The sequence below is a fragment of the Mesocricetus auratus genome, unplaced genomic scaffold (genome assembly GCF_017639785.1).
Source record: "Mesocricetus auratus isolate SY011 unplaced genomic scaffold, BCM_Maur_2.0 Super-Scaffold_100676, whole genome shotgun sequence".
Classification (NCBI taxonomy): domain Eukaryota; kingdom Metazoa; phylum Chordata; class Mammalia; order Rodentia; family Cricetidae; genus Mesocricetus; species Mesocricetus auratus.
The window spans coordinates 166989021-167002635 of NW_024429266.1; the positions used below are offsets into that span (position 1 = coordinate 166989021).

General features: G+C 38.2%; 1 protein-coding gene across 8 annotated transcripts in view; it reads left to right on the forward strand.

Moving 5' to 3' along the window:
- The window catches only part of Cntn4 (contactin 4), a 1002315-nt gene that overhangs the window by 652793 nt on the left and 335907 nt on the right, over positions 1-13615 (forward strand). For all 8 annotated transcript variants that reach the window (XM_040739337.1, XM_040739329.1, XM_040739331.1 and 5 more), the window contains one exon: positions 5676-5851. In XM_040739337.1, coding sequence (XP_040595271.1) covers positions 5676-5851 — 176 coding nt within the window. The remainder of the gene's footprint in view (positions 1-5675; positions 5852-13615) is intronic.

The following is a 13615-nucleotide window of genomic DNA, read 5'->3' on the forward strand; positions in this document are numbered from 1 at the left end:
GAGAGAAGACCTGAGCTATAAAAAGACAGGATTAAACAAAGCGATGTGAGGGTAATTCCATATAAAATTGATTGCCCTAACCCTGGATAATAAAGAGAATACTTTCTTCTGAAAATCAAGAGAAGAAAAGTTAAAATTCATGACAGGAATGGAAGTACTTTGAAAACTCTTGCCCTGGACAGTGGATTGCCCATGTGGTTAAAGAAAGAAATAAAACTGGATCTCTGCTTCACATTACACACAGAAATCAATTTCAGGTTAATAAAAGCCCTAAATGGGACATTTTTAAAGAAGAAAGAAAACAGACGTACATATTTATTACTTTGGGGGAGGAAAAGACTTTTTAGTATGACAGGAAAAGTACAAATCAGTTTTTAAAAACTTTAACTTCATTAAATATTCTGTTCAATGGAATATTCTGAGCTGAACAAAACCATACGCTACAGTATTAGGATGATATGTTTAATAAAAAAATTTATTGGTAAAGAATTGATATCAACAATAGGTAAAGAATTGCCCAAAATCAAAACGTGATAAACAAGTAACCAAATAGAAAACAATATTTGATCAGGTCTAAGGAAATTATGGTACGTTTGTTAGTTTTCTAGTTGTTGTGGTAAAACACCCTGACCAAAGTAACACAGGGGAGAAAGGGTTTATTTTGGTTGACAGTTCAAGGGTATGGTCCAGCATGATGGGAATTCACAGCAGCAGGATCTTGAAGCAACTTGTTAAATCACAACAAAGGCAAACGGCAATGATGCTTGTGCTCATCATCCCACTCTGGCTTTGGAATGGTGTCAGCCACTGGGCAATTTCACCACCTGCTTCTTATAAACTGAATGAAGTTCAGATGAACCTCTTAGTTCTGTTAATTTTCATAAACTTTTAGCCCACATAGGCCAGATTAAAATTTGGTGGGGTGATACATTCAGAATTACCCATGACAAATCATCATTTAAAACATGAAGAGAATGAAACTGAAGATTATACATGGATAAAGGAATGCTATCAATCAAAGCGATCACAGGAATCCTCAGTAGTAAATACTATTCACTTTACTAAACATAGGTCATTATTGTCTCATGATCCCTTGCAAAATACATTTTATGCAACTGATTTTATCTATACTCAAGTGTAATACTAATAAAATTACTGCAAGAGTGAATAAAATACATCTATACAACCCTTCCAGGCTCAGGAAACACGGGGGGAACAGGATACAGAGAAAACATAAGAGTTGGGGAATGGAAGTGAGTGCTGGAAAGGGCTACCGTCCTGACATGGCATGCCTGGGGCACCCATGAAACCACCAGCTTGCTCAGGGAATTAAAAAAAAAAGCTAGAAGTAGTGGGTAAATGTAGTGAAGGCTTCAAAGAAAAGGGGATGTTGTATGTCCTTAAGAAAGGCCACCAGCTCTGCCACATGGATAAAGAAAGGATGAACATTCTAGAAAGTAGACAACAAATAATTAGAGTGGACTGGATAATTGAGTGAGTATGGCATGTATCTTCTGACACAGGACAGGTTTGAAAAAAAAAAAAGAACAGTGTTAATAATTACTCTAGAGCATCACCCTAACTCTAACCCTAACCGTAACCCTAACCCTAGCCTGTCCTGACTGAGCCAGAAGGCACCATCTTTCTGTGTGTAATCCAGTAAATTCAATGCTAAGTTAATGATTTGAAAACACACTGCAAAGTAAAAATACATGCAAGGGGCAAAGTTGCTCAGATACATAAATGACAAGTTAAGTTAACGGATCCTGCTTTGAGCACACAGCCAAGGGTAAGTTCAGATGTTAGCGATAAATGAAAACAAATTCTGCAGCAGATTTTGGCAAGTTGCTGCATTGTTTTTCCCCAAACTGTGACCTTTAATTAACATTGCCTTTGTAACATTGTGTTTCTAGATATAGGGGCTTGCCTTGTTATTTAAAACAAGCCATAGAACAGAAACCTATTATGTTTTTAAAGATTGCAGGGGAAAGCTGAGGAGAGCTTTTAATCAAATGCATTAGCCATTCCAGGCAGTGCACTGGTGCTTGCCTTAATCCCTCTAGCAGTTTTCTTGTGACATAATAGAAGTCTGGACTCAGGAGCTTAAAAACTCCCTGTTGTCGAATGAAAGAGCAAGAGAATGAATAGAGAGATCAGGTGTTTTCCAACACCTTGCTAGCTGAACTTTCTTAGTCTTGGTGTTGACTTTCAGGGGGTTGAACAAGTAGGAAAATTTCCAAAGTGAGTGCTCCGTGGGGATCTTCAGCCGCAGGTTTTTCCTAAGACATCCTAACTGACCTCTTTTCTTCATATTTATTCCCTCAACTGAGCCTTTTCTTTTCATTGTTTCTGCCCATCAGTTCTGAAAGGATTGACCCCGACCCAGAAAACTTAAGAAGTTTTGCCTCATGCCAACTTCTCTTGTAGTCAAGTTCCCTAAGGACAGGTGACATTACTTATTTCACTCAGCACCCCTTCCTAGAAGGAAGATGCTTTCACACACACTCGGTTAGAGTTGGTTTGCTGTGAAGTTTGTATTCAACTGAGTCTGCAGAGAGCCAATTCCAAGTCAGAAAGGAGCTGCCCCTCCCTGAGTGTCAAGTTCAAACAGTTAACAGGGAAGGTTTTTCTGCACTGAATCTGTACAGACTCCTAGCACAATCTGTGGAAACATGCCTTGGGGAGGTTCAAGGTGGCCATATTTGCCTGTGTACATGCCTGCTCTCTGAAAGAACTCAGCCATGATTCCCCCAAGTAATTGAGAAGTCAGCTTACAAGACACCAATTTGCCTTGCCCCCTGGGAAAATCTATTTACTCTAAATGAGCCTTGCCTCTCCATTACCAATACTTAAAAGATTCCTCAAACACTGAAACTAAATTGCCAGATTTTCAAGAGCATTTCAACTAAACTATGCAACGAGATGAGAAATTCGCAATGCAATCCACAGTCAATGGGAATGAACACTGACTGCATTGTAGTAAAACACCATGTCTGCTTTGTAACATGTCTCATAAAACACTTTATTTTCTAAATAATCCCTTCCCTGTTGCTGTTCGTATGTAAAAGCAGGCCATAAAGTAGATGAACGGACTTTATGCACGGCATTTTGGGTTGAGGTGATGAGTGCAGACAAACCTACAGAGGTGTCATTGCTCCCATATCCAGTTTTCTAAAAAAGACTCACATGGTCCCATTCCCAAATTCCATACTCTGCTTGCAGCTCACACTGTATTGCAATTTCCTCTTTGAGTTCTTAGATTTGTCATATTAAATTGCTGTGCTATCATTTGAAGTGAGAGTTATGGCCAAGACGTGATCAGCTGACTAACAGCGAATGCGTAGGGCAGGCAGGCAGTTCTGGAGATTCATGTGCTGCTAGCACTACTGGGCTGTAACGCGGCTGTTCTCTTTATTGCTTATTACTTTCTTGTCTGTGTCAGAGCACAGAGAGAATTACTGCAGAGCCCCAAAACACTGTCAGTTTCTAATACCCAGCTTCTTATAAACAAATGCATAAAAAGCTAAGTCCTATTTGTGCTTCTAGCCCACTTTGCTGGCCCTCCAGTTTCTAGATTTTTATACTTCAAAGACACGGATGTGAGGAAACTCATGTGACTGTGCTGACTGAGGCAAGCATGCTTCATGAATTATGTATATGCTCAGAGCTCAAATATATACTAGAGAGGCACAATTTTGAATCCATTCAATTCAACAAGTGTTTACTGAGCACAGTCTGAGGGTTAAGTTCTAGATGGATGAAAGCCAGAGTGTGGAAGGGGTTGAGGTAAATTGTCTTGTGGCAAAAGAAATCTTTGCAGCCGGGTGTTGGTGGCGCGCATGCCTTTAATCCCAGCACTCGGGAGGCAGAGGCAGGCGGATCTCTGTGAGTTCGAGGCTGGGCTGGACCAACAGCCTCAAAAACAATACAGAGAAACACTGTCTCGTAAAAACAAAAAACAAAAACAAGAAAGAAAAAAAAAAGAAGTCTTTGCATGAAGGAGTAATAGAACTTCCACTGGATATCTGATGGAACATGATACAATTTGACTGGAAAGATGGACAAGAATTTGACTGGAAGATGTGCCCCCCAACACTGCTCTTTTTTTATTCTTTCTAAGATAGTCTCTATATTTAACCCTGGGCCTGAAGTTTGCTATGCAAACCAGACTGGATTCTAATTCACACGGGTCTGCCTGCCTCTACCACCCTAGTGCTGAATTTAAAACAAAGAGCACCACCAGAAGACATGTGCTCTGAGATTGACTTTGGTGCTCATGTACTGTCTCCAGTCCTCAAGTCTGTAATTCCAGCACTTGGGAGATGGATGAAGGAGAATCAGAAGTTTGGGGTTATTTAAATACCAAGGGAGTTTGAAGTCAGCCTGAGTGGCATGAGACCATGTCTCTGAAATTCTCTGTCTCTGTCTCTGTCTCTCTGTCTCTGCCTCTCACTCACTCTCTCTCTCTCTCTCTCTCTCTCTCACACACACACACACACACACACACACACACACACTCCCCACTTGTGTGTATAATTTGAAACTGGCAGGCTGACAATTTTATCATTGAAATTCTAGCATATTATACATTCATAACCACAATGCATGGGATATTATCAAGGATTGCCCAACGGGTGGGCATACACATGCGTGTTTCTATTTAAGTAATGGCTCTTGTTATTTTAAGAAAGTAAAATGAATAATTCTCAATTTCTGCTCCCTTTATTCATTTGAATCAATTTCCTTTGTGCTACAATCTTTCTTATGTTTTCAGCTCCTATGAGAGCCTTGGTAATTCACAAGGTATCAAAAAATAGTCATTGAATTATATTAGTTCAAAAGTTTATATGAATTCCCATGAATTCCTGAAAGGTAATTTGACTCAGATAAGCCCTCGTTCTTTGGATGTTAGTGACTCTGAGAACAAAATTGTTGATATTCATACCAAAGCTTATCTACTGAAATATAAGTCCCCAGAAAACTAATTTACTGGGTGTGCTACTACAGTCAGATACACAGGTGACCCCAGTAAATGAACAGAAGGACAAGAAAACATTCTTTGCTTTGGTAACTTAATAGCCTGCAGTTTACTGGGTCAGTTGATTGACATTTTCAGTGCCAGTAACTAAAGAGATCATCCAGTTGATCCATGGTCAGGCAGATTTGGTCCCTAAAGCATCTCAGATCAATAGAGCTCCTTTGCGTTGCATCCAGGCACTTCAGTCATGTTAAGAACTCAGTGGCAATTTCAGCAGCTCTTCTGCTGTCTCCCTGAAAGTGGCATGTTCTGTCCTCTTAATATATCTATTTAAACTGGGATTGCTAAACAGAAAAATGACTTCTAATTGAGGAGCCCTATTTTGAGGAAAGATGTAGAAAACCATGTGGAAAATTTTGTTCCCTTTAAGAAATAATTATTTGTAACATCCTACATTGTCATGAGACATGTGATAGTTTGATTTTCATCATTTGCTATGAAGGACGGTTCTCTTTCTCTATAACTACTTAAAATGTCACCATTTCTGGCTAGATAGTTTCTAATATTTGTTTTTACCATGCTTCAAAAAGTTCACAGATGATATTTCATGGTCTTCATAGTTTTTATCTATTTTAGACAATTCAAAAATATTGATTTATATTACAAGGCTTTATCTACTGGCATTTTTGTACTATAGGTGGAAGTTAAATGGAACAGATGTTGACATTGGTATGGATTTCCGCTACAGTGTTGTTGAAGGCAGCTTGTTGATCAATAACCCCAATAAAACCCAAGATTCTGGAACGTACCAGTGCATAGCAACAAACTCGTTTGGAACAATTGTAAGCAGAGAAGCAAAGCTTCGGTTTGCTTGTAAGTAGCAATTATATTGCACCCCAAATGTTTCTTTGAGCTTTTGTACACTGTGTGAATACACTTTACAAACAGTACCATCTGAAAGACCCCATGGATTAGAGTGTGGCAATGATAATTCTATCTTTTATTAATATTTAGAAAATATTTTATGTGAGTAATTAACTATAAACATGAGAGGGAAGTGGTATGTTTCATAAGTCTTGAGATAGTGTGGTTATGTGATCATTTGGTTATATGATCATTTGATTATAGAATGCTTTAAACAGACATAAGTTTACACATGTTACAGTTTACACATAATAAATTCATGCATGCAATACCTACGGACATTGAAAAGAGCATATGTAAAAAGGCAACTGAACTACCAGCAATCTAGTAGTTCATAAAGAAGTATTTTAACCATTTGGAGTAGAGGCATAGTTTGGTTGTCAATTCAACAGTAAAGCATGCAATTCTCTCTTTTTTTTAATACAGTAAAAAAAATTAAATCCACTAATGTAAAATAGGGGTACAATATTATTCACCTTTTATGTTTATATACCAAATCAGAACACTTAAAAATATATCACCATATCTTAAGACTGCTACTTAAAGAAAATCTTTGCATGTGTGAAGGGAAGTAGGTTTTAGAAATAAAGAGTCAAAAATCAAAATCCAGGGGCAGAAGCTGTAAGCACACATTCTGTTGCAGATACCTCAAGAACTGCTGTTTAACTACAATCTTTTTTTTCTTCGTTTTTTTTTTTTTTTGTTTAAAGTAGAAACCAGTTTGCCTAAGCAATAGTGGTGAGACTACATTAAATGCCCCTCCTTGATGGTAAGGTTGATGACTACCTTATATGCCATCCTAGAACCTTCGTCCAGGGACTGATGGAAGCAGAGACAGATACCCACAGCTAAACACTGAACTGAACTCCTGGAACCTAGTGACAGAGATGGCGGAGTGATGAACAAAGGGGTCAAGACCATGATGGTGGAACCCACAAAGACAGCTGACCGGATAAGGGGGGAGCTCTTGAATCCCAGACTGATGCCTGAGAGGCCAACAGGGGACTGATCCAGACTCCATGAATGTAGTATAAGTGAGGAGGCAACAGAAATCACTGGGGCCTTGGGTAGTAGATCAGTGTTTATTATGGTGTATGAATGATCTTTGGGTACCCACTCCAAATAGAGGGATGCTCTCTCAGCCTGGACACATGGTAAAGGGCCTAGGTCCTACCCTGGATGAAATGACAAACTTTGGAGATCCCCCCAAAGAAGGCCTCACCCTCCCTGGGGAATGATGTAGGGATTGGGTGGGGGGCTGTAAAGCTGGTGGACGGACAAGGGAGGAGTGGTGGGAGAGGGAGCTGGGATTGACATATGAAGCATTCATGTTTCTAATTTAAATAAAAACATTACAAAAAAAGAAACAAGTTTGCTTCATATGTCAATCCTGGCTCCCTCTCCCTCCCCTCCTCCTCTGGCCCCACAAGACCCCCCAGTACCCCACCCAATCTCTACTCCAATCCCCAGGGAGGATGAGGCCCTCCATGGAGGGTCTGTCATTTCATTCAGGACAGGGCCTAGGCCTTCCCCCCAAGAGTCCAGGTTGAGAGAGCATCCCTCATTGTGGGATGGGCAGCCAAAGTCCATTTGTATGACAGGGATAAATACTACCCAGGGCCCCATAGTTTACCTAGGGCTCCTCACTGACAGCCACATTCAGGGGGTCTGGATCAGTTCCATGCTTTCCATTGGGCCCAAGAGCTCCCCCTTATTCAGGTCAACTACTTTTGTGGGTTAAACTGCCCTGTCTTAACCCCTTTGCTCATCAGTTCTCCCTTTCTGTCACTGGATTCCAGGAGTTCAGGTACAATCTTAAAGGTGTATGTATTTGCCTATGATTATATATTCCCTTGTATAAAATCTCAACTTGTATAGCAGTAGATTAATATCAAAGGTTTCATAATTACTAACTCTGTTGGTAGTGTCACTGTAGAATATTCTCATTAACAAAACCCTCTCTGGGAACAGAATATCAAATATACCTCTTATAATATTCAGCACTTAATCTTTTATTGCTTTTTGATGGCATTTTTACTCATTGAGAAATGAATTTTCTAGAAATTTTATAGATATCAGATTCTGCAGCTACATGTTTGTAAATGTCTCCTGAGATAGTCTTCAATTTTCTTAGGTAAGCAGAATAATAGGAGGGTAATACATCTGATTAAGGGCCACAGAACCAAAGTGCATATTCCTCTACTTTAATACAAGCTAGTATCTGTACTCACTTTTTTTGTAATGACAGATGAATCTCATTAGGTTTATTTGACAAAACAATTATACAATCATAGGTGTTCAGCATAGTGGGAAATCTCATTGTTCAATGAATTGCCACTCTGTGACTCTAATATTTTTGGATTTTTGTAGCAAACTTTTAACACCAAAAAGGGAGAAGTATACTATTACCAACAAATTGACTTTCTAGTAGACATTTAAAAAATAAATTTCTACCACCTCTCAAGACTATGCTTTTATAAAAGTACAGACCTTTTTTATTATAAAAATATTATGAAGATAGGATTTTATATTCAAAGATAGTTATTTAGATAGAATAGAATAGCTCACCCCAGAGAGGAGTTCCTTGTTTTACTTTTTGATGCATTTTCATATTTGGTGTATTTGAAATCCACTTTGTTCATCCTATATCACTAGTGGTATAAGCACCTGTCAAATCTTTCTACTACAGAGTTGTTGCTTGCAATCATTCATTTCATTTTGTGTCTATGGATGTTTTGTCTGCATGTGTGTCAGAATACTATATGCAAGAAATTCCCAGAATCCAGAAGAGATTATTGGATCTGTTGGAATTGTGGTCACAGGCAGTTATAAACTGTCATGTAGGTTCTAGGAATGGACCCTGGCTCTTCTGGAAGAACAGGCAGTGTTCTTAACTGCTGGGTCATCTCTCCAGTCCCTTTCCAGTTCTTGCTCCATGAAACTAGTTAGTCCTGAAACCATATCCTATCCCATAATTTATTTTTTCTTGGAGTCTTTAATGGGCAATTATCTTCTTGACAATAGACTCTTGTGTATATTTGTTTATGAAGTTATGGCTCTATATATAGGTCTACAATTCTTTACATGTGCTATGACCTTTGCAGAGGACACTAGAAGCTAATATAGCCATGCTGTGAGCTTCCACTAGAGCTAATATAGTGGCCATACTGTTCATTTTCAAAAAGTGCTAGTCTCATAGTATAACTTTATTGTTAGTTTACAGCTTATCTAATATCTCATGTTATTAAACTAAATTCAGAATATAGTGTTTTCCTCCATTATATGTCCCTTCTCAGGAGTAGTCCTTTGTTTTATCACATTTGAAATTGTTTTAAATATATTTCTTTTCACCTCTCCTTCCAAAATAATGGTATCTCCAGGGACATTATGCATTCCTTTCTTGAGGGTGAGATTAGCTTTCTCCCAACTCAAACCTGCGTGTTTTCTCTCCCAGCCTACTCAGACTGACATGTCAGAGTTGAGCTCAGAACACTGGCTCAAAACCCTTATGTGTGGTAGAAGTGTTTCATGTAGTTAGCTTTCGTCAAATTAGTATGGTGATTAATGCATGGACTCTCAGCACTTAGGAAGCCAAAGCAGGAAAACATCCATGACTTTCAGGCCACCTTTCGCTACATACTGAGTTCCAGGCCATTCTAAGCCTCCGAGTAAAGTTTTGTCTCTTAAGAACTAGAAATAGGGTCAGGGTGCAGACCAGTTGGCAGAGTGCTTGCCAGCATGCGTGAGGTCCTGGGTATGATTCAACACCACATAAAGTTAGATGTATTTTATTTATCTTAGATATTGATTGCCCTCCTAACTCAAGATCAGCAGAAAATGTCATGGCTATATATTTACTGTTATAACTAGTATGTGTTGACCATGACATAATGTGTGTCATGGAGAACTTCACTAAGATGAGGTCAGGTCAAACCATTACATTAGTGTTCTCTGCACATTCTTCTTGTTCAGTCAGCTGCAAATTTAGCCAGTTATTCTATATTGAACCCCAACTTCTATTTATCCTTAAAGCAAAGGGAATTTTCTTATAAAATGAAGATGTACTGTCTCTTCAGTATTCACTCCTCCCTGGTCTCTCTTCAACTTGGAGCCTTGCTTCAGCTGTTTATTATAAAACAGTGAATAATCACTAAAAAATGTAAAATAGATCACTCTACTTCCTTGCTTTATGCCTTCTGCTGTACCTTAAAAAATACATCAGCGTGTCTTATTTTAATTTCTCAAAAAAAAAAAAACGAAACCACTCTTTTGGTACCAGAGCCTTGTTACGTTCGTTCCACTTGCCTAATACCCATTTCTTCCACTCCTTCAGTTAGCTGACTTCTTACACTCTTCCATTCTCAACTTCTGTGTCAGTCTGTGGTGGTTTGAGTAAGAATGGCCTCCATAGGCTAGTGTACTTGAATGTTTGGTTCCCAGTTGGTGGACTGTTGAGGAAGAATTAGGAGGTGTAACCTTGTTGGAGGAAGTGTGTCTTGGGAGTGCTGAACATTGAGGTTTCAAAATCTCATGCCAGGCCCAATTCCTCTGCTTCCTGTTTACAGAACAGACTGCTCAGTGCTTATTACTGCTCTGCTCCAGTGCAATGCTTGCCTGTCTGCTGTCATGCTTCTCTCAATAATGGAATGGATTAACCCTTTAAAACTGTAAGCAATCCCACAGTTATGAGTTGCTTTGGCCATGGTGTCTCTTCATAGGAACAGAGTATCAGAAACAACCCAGCCTAAGAGATATTTTCCACAACTCCTTTTCCTACATAATATCTCTTTTATTTTTTTCTGTCTACCTTCCTGCAACTGTCTACTTCAACATAACATCATTTCTGTTTCTTATATAGTATCTGATAAAACTTGGAATGACTGTATATTTTCCTGTTAGTTTTTGATTTTTCTCATAGCATCTCGAAACTTTGAAAGACCCAAGATCACTGCCTCCATCCTACATTTGTAGAGTCTATGTCATGTTATTTGTTTGAAAGCATACATTTATTTGTTTACTCCCTCCTTAGCAATGAGTATGTCTCTAAAACTAAGTTAGAAAACATATAAATTTTCACAACCACATCTTTTATATTCTGACCATGTTTTAATGCTGAAATTCCTCATTACAATCTACAACTTCAAGATTTTTTTCCTAGCTTTTTAATAAAAAGATTTTAAAAGAACTCAAAAGATGTTACTGATGTCAGCACAAAAAAACAAAGTTCTCACCTCCAAAGGAATAAAGTTTATTCTAGAGCCAAATCTGATTGACCATGGACAGAAAAACATACCTCTACATCATCCTATGTTCCATGTTCCAACATGGGAACAGTTTCATGGAGTTTTATAGTAATGCAATGAACAAAGTTAGAAATCAAGACAATTTTCTTTTTTCTTTTTTTCTTTTTTTTTTGGTTTTTATGAGACAGAGTTTCTCTGTATTGTTTTGGAGGCTGTTGGTCTAGCCCAGCCTCAAACTCACAGAGATCTGCCTGCCTCTACCTCCCGAGTGCTGGGATTAAAGGTGTGTGCCACCACCACCTGGCTGACAATTTTCAAATACATTAGTGAAAACCTCAGAAAGGGTATGACAAAAAGATTGAGAAATCTCTCTTACAGGCCTAATATGTTATCTGATGACATTCTTAGCTTTGGGATTGGTGGTAGCTAGTGGTCTGTTAAAGTTAATAGATTACACAAGGTTTTTGTTTATTAGTTATAGCCTGTTAGTTCCTGCACAGATGTGGGAAGGGATTGGCTATTTGGGGGACTAATGCTAGTACAATAAGATAATTAGGTTCTGGACCTACAGCATTTCAACATTTCCATATCACTACAGTTCTATTCAGTCACTCATTCTTGGTACACATAACCTCTTTTGGGAATTCTCATTCAAATTGGTATTCAACAATTATTTTCAATTGGTTGAAGTAAAAGATTATTCTTTAGTAAATAAAATTTAAGTAAAGCATTGATATCCTTTAAATACCTTTAAATTAGTTTTTCCTAGAGTATTATATAATCCTTGAAGACTGATGTTACTTTTTGACTATATTCTTTGTCTTATACCATATAAGCAAGCCTATGTCCTCATTTTGAGTCATGTAGATTTTATGACTGAAGATACTTTATGTATTTCCCAGCTTGTATACTTATAAAAGTGAATGAATAGATGAACTATTCATTTTTATTACATAGATAACATTTTCCAGAGCTAAGGAAGTTCAGCCCTCAGCTCCTAGTTCTGAGCTAGCTTTTTTCTCCTTCGGCCTAGTCTAGTTCATAAGAAAAGCATCCCTTAATCTTGATGTGGCAATAACATTTTTGAACATATCTTTTGCATACTTTGTTTTATCCATAGAAAAAGTATGTAGAGGTAGACTTATAGTATCTATTTTAAGACTTATTAAAATTATCTCATGCAGCTTTTGTTGACAGAACTGGATGATTTCTTATATTGACACTTACCATCTTTGACTTGTATTAATTGACCTAGACAAATTTTATAGTTCACTAGAGATGATGCCTCTGAGAATATGTTCTCATTTTGCTGAACAATGTCTTTGAAAATAATTTTTTCTTTAATTAAACAAATACAGCATAATGCAGGATCCTCTTAATGAGATATAGACCCTTTCTTGAGAATTATTTATTGTGGTGTAATTTGGAAACTATTTTGCATTTTGCATTTTGATACCTACTACTGTGGGGGTTATTATCTGGCCATCTGCAGTCATCTTCCTGGATGATACTTACCCTACTACATACCTTTCCACCCTTTACTCCTTCCACTTTACCTTAGGTTACAAAAAGGGATTGACCAATTTGCCCAGTGCATGGTACTTAGGAAAATCTCAATAATGCTTCTGAATGAATGAATTAATAAATGAATAAATGAGAAATAAGTAAGCATACACAGGAATGAATGAGCACTGAGTCCAGGGACTTCCTTCTATCCCTTTGGAGTGCTATGTGAGTGTGTGCTAGCCTTGCCACTTTGAGGCTGAGCAGGGATGACTGGCATCTTAATTCCAGATGTGGACTCATGCTAGGTGAGGAAACATAACCTTCACCAAAAAGGAAACTTTCTGTGAAATATAGAAAATGTGCCCTCATAAGGAAGTCAAACTGAGACTGTGCCTGGCTTCAGGAATAGTTTTCATTTCCACTTTAGTGTGTCTCTCAAACCCTCATTCATTCCATCCTCTCTTTCATCCAGAAGAATAATCATGTTGAATGTCATCATTCTTCCACAGGCAAGTGAATCAGTAGAGATAGTTGAGAACATTTGTTTTCAAATCATTATTTCCACAGCATAATAGTCATGCTGCAGCCTCATCTCCAAGCTTTCATGCTTCTCCACCTAGGTGTCCCAGACTAGATCTCCTGTAGAATCAAGACACAGTTACTAACAGTGAAAGTTTTTTCTGACATATAGATATGGATCACAGAGGACCAGGGATGTAATTCTGTATTAGAGTGCTTTCCAAGCATAGACAAGTCTCTGAGTTCTATGCCCAACACTGCCAAATAGCAAACAAATTCAAACGTACATCTCTATAATCGCAAAATTATCATTAAGGAGAAAATCATTCCAGACTTGTTGGTACATGTCTACAATCCTTGCACTCAGGAGACAAGTGGTTTTTGAGCTGGAGGCTTGCCTGGACTGCATAGTGTGTTCCATGTCAGCCATGACCACACAAAGAAA